Genomic DNA, 6,701 nt, shown 5'->3' with positions numbered 1-6,701 from the left:
CCGCAGAATCCGAGGAAGAGGAATTCTTCGAATGCTCGAGTGAGGAGCAAGCGAGTGAGGAGATTTCGTCAACGAGGCAATTGAAGGCGAAGCATCTGCTGTGGAACAAACCCGCGGGAAGATTAGCTAAACATCCGTCACTCAGGTTGGCTTATTTTAGCGACAATGACAAATTGGCTGAGATTCGTGTGAAACTTATAGAATGAAATTCCACTTCCTGATTTGCAAAGTTGAAGTATTTCAATTTGATTAACTGAGAAAGAAAATTAAATTATTATCTTGAAATATATGATATATATTCTTTTACTAGTGTGCTAACTGCTAGCAAAAGGCATTTAAATGAACAGATTTAAATATCTCTATTTTTTATAATCACGTATATAATATTCGCATTACCTGCCGGCGGAGTAAGTTTGAGAAGATTTATGATTTTGTGACTTAACGGGATGGAAATTGATGCGTAGGCTGATTCAAACTGGAGACCCTCTTTATCTACCAGTCACACAGGATCCCGTACCGAAGACGGAGGACCAGTTGGAGGAGGACGCGCAGGTGATGATGCAACTTGGTACCGACAAATACGCTTCCGAAATGCGGGCTCGAATGATGAGCGCATCTCTGCTATCTGACATGGAATCCTTCAAAGTTTGTATTGATCTTAAAATCTTATGTATTTTGTTTATACACATAAAATGTATATATATATATACTTTTATTATATAATACAGGCGGCAAATCCTGGCGCAGTGTTGGAGGATTTCATTCGATGGTATTCCCCAAGAGATTGGATCGATGACGAAGGCATCGATGAATGGGGGCAGGGAAAAGGTCAGTATTGTTTTCATTATACATACAAAATTTCTGAAAATATATATAAATATCACTTTTTGAAATCTTTGTTATTTGTAATCACGTTTATATTTATCTCGTCTATCTCATTTAAATAATCGAAGATTTTTTGATTAAAAAAATTTATTATGACTGCGGTATTCGCAAAAAAATTATTATTTTTTACTGAAAAAAGTTTGATGTCTTAAGATATAGTGATATGCAAAAAATTGCACATCATTTTCATTGCATATTACTTATAAGAATACTTATAAGCTACAAATATTTAAAAAAATATAGTTTTTTAAGCTTTTTTTAATTGAAATATTATAATATAAGGAAGAATGTAAGGAAGGCCCTGAGATTTTTATTGATAACCTTCATTGTTCTTTATATCGAAATACAGGTCACTTGTCGCCGCGTATGATGATCCCCGATAATCCGTGGTCGACGACGTGGGCATCGGCGCAGCCAGTTCCCGCGCACCGGCAGAAACGATTGTTCGACGATACGCGAGAAGCGGAGAAGGTTCTGCATTACCTGTGCTCGAAGCGAATAGGTCAGGTCGCGCAACTTCTGCTGCCGTCTTTAACGCATGCCGCACTCCATACCCTGAGCTTGCAAAAGCAGGAGGCTCTACCAAGCCTGCCTGACGTAGCGCAGAGCATACTCAATAAATTACAATTTGCGACGAAACCGATTTATCAGAAGCTAAAATTGTATGAGGTATGTGCATCATATGTGATGATCAGAATCTCTTTGATCTATAATTAGAATTATTACGATTATTAATAAATGTGGATTATTAAGATTATTTATAATGAATATTATATAAATGTTTAAATAACATGTAATTTCTTTTCTAGGAAATCACGCGCGACATCGAGAGCGTGGAGGCACTAGTCGCACAAGTGAATTCGCTGCAGCACAAGCTAGGCGGTAAAGACTCTAAAGAATTTACATCCTTTTTGATTCAGTTGATGCGAGGAAAGGAAGTTAGCGTGCCCGGCGGTTCTCGGGGAAACATCGGAGCACGAATAACGACGATGTTTCGCGATGCTCAGAAGGTGGCAATTTTTATAGGTCATGATCATTATATATTTTAATATAAAATACTTTTATTTTTTGTCTCAGGCCGCTCACATGATGACGTCCGTAAGCAACAGTAACAACGATGCAGCGAACGCCGCGGGAGATAACCGACATAAAACTTTTCCGGAGCCGTCGTGTAAGGAGTTTATTCTACGGGCAATAATGCCGCGACCTTCGCCCGCTTCCACCCCGCTACCGCAGCGACTATATGCCTGTCTTAAACGAGATCACATTCGCTTGGCCGGTTTCTTCTCCGAAGATACGACATTCTTGTAATGTGGACCGGAATTCGCCGTCGTGGAATTTACGTAATTGTCTGCAACGTCGAGTTTGCGATAACTAAAAGTGATTACGAGCTATATCATGCGTCGTACTTTTTCGTTTTTTCCAGGCATCTTGGACAGTTTGCTCAATAGTTTATTTCTCCAACATATCAGACGACTTTCGATTTTGTTCCCGTGGTAGAAACAAATGCAAGAAACAATCGTGTGCGATATTTTTTAGTCAGGATTTAATTTGTTCTATCGTATTGCATGTTGTGAATAGACATTTTTTATAGAAAATATTTATCTCTAAGCTTAGAGAAAGAAAGAGAAATTGAACATAATTTACATTGGAGCATTGTATATACAAAATATATCGCGTATTTAGTTGGATTCATGGAATTGACGGTGGATCCAACAAAAATATTCTTTTTTCAAGTTTAGACGGTGCGGATAGAAAATCCCGTACAATGTAATCGATCTCCTCCAAGGCCAATTGAGCGTGAAGCCGTAGTACGGGATCGTCATCATTATCACGCAAGTACTTTAATCCACGATACAAGTCGACTAAATCGCTACCAAGACTACTCAATGTATTCCGGCCGAGGCCGCGAAATAGAAGCGTAGCTACTAGCACAGCGGCACGACGGCATTCGGGTATTTTGTCCGATTTTATTATACACGTGATGCAGTAAAGAATCTAAAAGTTTTAAAATCAAGTTTTCAGAGACTTTTTTTGGTAATCTGCATTTTAAACACATCAAATACGTACCTCGATGAGAATGTTTCCTAATCGAAAATTCAACACCTTGCAGAGTTCTCCCAAGCAAGAGAGACTGGAGGCTCGTACCAAGGGGTCCGAATCACGCGTCGCGCATAAAAAACCGTTTACTAGAGTGTTCTTATGAACTACGCTCATTTCACCTGTGAAATGTCACGTTTCGATATTAGTACATCTGGTTCTTGCTCGAAACTCACTCAGAAGTCGTTAGTTGCATTCTATTTTATCGCTTTCTGGGTGTATGTATTTTCGTTAAATAATGATAATTGATTAATGATATATTATAATTTTGTCGATATTTAATAATTTTGTAGAAGAGAAAAGAAATTAATATTTTTATTAGATAAAAAAAAATAATATAATTTTTTAAAATTATGTAAGAGAATAATAAAAGAAGGGATCTTTTTACGCGTACCTAAAGCTCTCGTTGTCTTGACCAATATTTCCCCGAGTTTTATCCTAGTTTCGACGGTTATTTCCGCGTCTGCACGATTAGGCATATCGATGTATTCAGGCATTAGAATCTCTATGATTTCTTTCGGGAATGCAGTTGCCAATATGCATAGTCCATTAATAGATGCTAGATATACGAATGAGTCTTCATGTTTCAAATTTTCCTGCAATCAAACGTCCAAGTAACATAAATTGCGAAACTCACAGTTTAGCGAGAAATTTAAACATTACCTGGAACAAACGCAGAATGATCCCTTTTCGTGCGACGGCGCAAGGATCTTTACTCTCGATTAGTTTCGTAAGCGTTATGAGACCATGCGCACGAACAGGAAGTAACGGGTCCGCGAGATCCTTAATGGCTTCGTCAAATTTATTTGACGTGATTGGATTTATTGACATGTCTTGATAATATTTTTTTCCTTCGATACTGACTCGGGATTTTTCATTTGGATCATACATTATGATGCAGGCTACCACTTCGTCAATCAGTGACCTAAGTTGTATCGGCAAATTCGAATTCCTGCGATGGTTCTCTAAAAACGTAGCGAAATCTTTTAAGAGGTCGATTTCGGGAGCAGTTTTTTTCTCAACCAAAAATTTTATCAACATTAAGCTGATGTACAGCATTTCGCAATCGTTTTCTTCTGTTTTGCCTTGGTAGCTTTTTGTATATGTATCGAACAACGACCTTATAAACGAAAGCAGTGGCGTGGGATTTTTTACTTGTGCTTCTTGAACGGTACTAGTGTTGGCTAGTTGCGATAGAAGTTTGTGAGCCGCAAATAGCATCGTGATGTGTTCTATTTTATCATCTTCCGTCTCCAGCATTTTTTGTTGTTCAACTTTGTTGGACTTATTTATATTCGATAGAAATTTTAACATATAACAGAATAAGCTGGGAGATAAATCTTTTGCAATGGATACCAGTTCAAAAACGGTATCAGCTAATTCTTCGTATTTCAAATTTTTATTGAAGCCAATAATCTGGAGACCACCGGTTGGTCCAAACTGTGCCATCACGTAATCTCCGAATTCTGCCGATGTATCATGTCCTAGAAAAGTTGCGTAAAGTTTTTCTCGCATAGCTTCTTCCTCAAGAATTTTCAATAACAGTCGTCGTAAATTTGTTTTTAATATGCAAGCACTTTCGCGAACTGTATTGTACAGGCAAAATAAAGGAGTAGCGACATGCAAAATAACTGTGCAAGATATATGCTTAAACTTGGCATCTTCCGTTAAAAAACATTTTGCTAAACAATCTATACTCTGTTCTATTTCCTTCTCAGATTTTACAACGTATGGTTCCTTTGTTAATAAAGGTGCACAAATAACTTCTACGATATATTTCTGACAAGCATCCGGATTGTAATCATACAGGGCTTTGATACAGCAATTTGCTATCATTGAACCATGGTTTATATTTCCCGAAGAGAGCAGATTTAAAATCTATAAAAAAGAAAAAAGAAATGAAGAAAAGAATCTGTGAGAACAATCGGTGTTGACAAAACATGACAAATTATATATATATATTTTTATATAAATATATATTTTTATATTTTACAAAAAAAAAATATATATATATATATATATATATATATACATATACTGAATCATTGACACATATGCTAATATGTATATCGATATACCTGTGGACATATAGCTTTATAATATTCTTCGGCATTCTTTCCATGTGATGCTGCTATCAACTTAGAAACTGTTTCTAATTTCTTCCAATCTGCACCTAGATCCAGATCATTTTCGCAAATTGCGGCGATTAACGATAAGACTCCATTTGATTGTACAAGTATTTTAATTAAATAATTCTGAGTTTCTTTACGCAGCCATTTTGGCGCGTTTTGCATTCCAAGAATTATCATTAATTCCCGGAAACATATATATTGCGGGCAATTGTTTAATAATGAATTAAATTTAGCATGAAATTCTTTTTGGCGATTTTGCAGCTTTTGATATTCTTCTATTGTCATATGAAATTCCTGTTTATTCAAATTTGAGATTGATTGAACTTTGCTTGATGGTTTAGCCAGTGGAGCATGAGACAATTGTAATAGAGCAGCCATTAGAGGGCCAATTTGGGAAAGTACAGCTGGTCGTAAATTGAGATCATCAAAAAGATCCAGGAGTGAATGTGTTGAAAAACATAATCGTTCATATTTCTGAAACATAAAATTTGTATAGAGTAAAAGTTTTCACATAAATTATATAATACATATTTTATTTCGCAAGAATTTGAAACAATTTTACTTCTAGGCAGCTTAATTCCTCTTTCTCTTGAAAAATTTTTACAGCTTTGGGACATAATTTAGTCATATCTATACCAACACCAGGTAATAGAAGAGGTATAATTCCAATTGATACTATTAATTCTACTGCAATATTTAAAGAACGATATTGCTTCACACTAATGAGCGCATCAGTATCTATTTTTGCATTTTCTTTTTTAATATTGTGTAGTATATAAATTATTATTTGCAGATATTGATCTCTGTAAATAAACACATATCTAAGGTAATGTTTCTATACATCTAACCTTGCAAGTGCATCGTACTTTCAGCAATATAAAATTTTACCTGATATTGACATCTCTTATCAATTGCCTTACATCTTCTGGTAAAAGCGGCATTATTTTTTCCAATATTCGCGCCAGCTTGTCATCAAAGTTCTTAGCATGATCTATCAATATAAGTTTAGTTGGAAAATGCAATATATATTGTTTTATTAATTTATTGTTATCTTTAAAACATTACCATCATCACTATTAGATATCAATGTGGATAACACTTCGTAATAATCCGTTTTCTCTGACATTTCTTTTTGATCACTTATAAAGTCAGTTTAGGTTAGATTCCATTAAACTCTACACTACACAGAATCACGTGATACGTGACAAGCATGTTACTGCAACTTTACTGCGTAACTTATATATGCCATTCATATGTTAAAAAATTAATTAATTTGTATATAATAAAATGAATAATAAAATGATAATATAATAAAATGAAATATAATTATGTTGGTTACATATGCTTTTGTATTTAAATGCATCATTAAAAAATGAATGGAAATCATAGGAAATTGAGGAGAAAATCGAGAGTAGACAATTCACATGATTTATTACTTGGTCCCAATGTTTAAAATTAGACTCATTTGATTGAATCTATTTATACACATTTTTATATTATTATTATTAATATTAATCTAAAAGCTTTGTAAATTATTAATATTTATTTTTCTTGCAAATACAATATTGTATAATTATAATGTTA

The 6,701-nt window shown here is 34.7% G+C and overlaps 2 protein-coding genes across 3 annotated transcripts in view; one reads left to right on the top strand and one right to left on the bottom strand.

The window, feature by feature from the left end:
• Positions 1-2,208, top strand: part of LOC126857923 (rab3 GTPase-activating protein catalytic subunit) — a 28,829-nt gene extending 26,621 nt beyond the window's left edge. The window contains exons 9-14 of the mRNA XM_050607825.1: positions 7-145; positions 465-645; positions 729-828; positions 1,235-1,554; positions 1,695-1,895; positions 1,963-2,208. Of these exons, the coding sequence (XP_050463782.1) occupies positions 7-145; positions 465-645; positions 729-828; positions 1,235-1,554; positions 1,695-1,895; positions 1,963-2,196 (1,175 nt within the window). The 3' untranslated portion in view covers positions 2,197-2,208. The remainder of the gene's footprint in view (positions 1-6; positions 146-464; positions 646-728; positions 829-1,234; positions 1,555-1,694; positions 1,896-1,962) is intronic.
• A 369-nt stretch (positions 2,209-2,577) lies between these two features.
• On the bottom strand, positions 2,578-6,523 carry LOC126857922 (transport and Golgi organization protein 6 homolog). 2 transcript variants are annotated; one of them, XM_050607822.1, is made up of 8 exons: positions 6,183-6,523; positions 6,006-6,108; positions 5,680-5,920; positions 5,064-5,591; positions 3,649-4,863; positions 3,380-3,581; positions 2,956-3,107; positions 2,578-2,883 (listed from the first exon to the last, which is right to left on the bottom strand). In XM_050607822.1, the coding sequence occupies exons 1-8, from the start codon at positions 6,241-6,243 to the stop codon at positions 2,578-2,580; spliced, it is 2,808 nt and encodes a 935-aa protein (XP_050463779.1). In that variant the 5' UTR covers positions 6,244-6,523. The 2 variants fall into 2 exon arrangements, with proteins under 2 accessions (XP_050463779.1, XP_050463780.1); XM_050607823.1 differs by lacking the exons at positions 5,680-5,920; positions 6,183-6,523.
• Positions 6,524-6,701: the final 178 nt, after the last annotated feature.

Source organism: Cataglyphis hispanica, chromosome 23 (assembly GCF_021464435.1).
Source record: "Cataglyphis hispanica isolate Lineage 1 chromosome 23, ULB_Chis1_1.0, whole genome shotgun sequence".
Classification (NCBI taxonomy): Eukaryota; Metazoa; Arthropoda; class Insecta; order Hymenoptera; family Formicidae; genus Cataglyphis; species Cataglyphis hispanica.
Note: the sequence above shows the minus strand (reverse complement) of the source record. Positions and strands in the feature narration are given on the sequence as shown.

Excerpts from the sequence above, each read along its gene's own strand:
- LOC126857922 (XM_050607822.1), bottom strand. The coding sequence starts at position 6,243 with ATGTCAGAGAAAACGGATTATTACGAAGTGTTATCCACATTGATATCT. Across the intron at positions 5,921-6,005 it reads ATAAGAGATGTCAATATCAG|AGATCAATATCTGCAAATAA; the intron begins GTAAAATTTTAT and ends GTTTATTTACAG. Across the intron at positions 3,108-3,379 it reads CAAGACAACGAGAGCTTTAG|GTGAAATGAGCGTAGTTCAT; the intron begins GTACGCGTAAAA and ends GACATTTCACAG.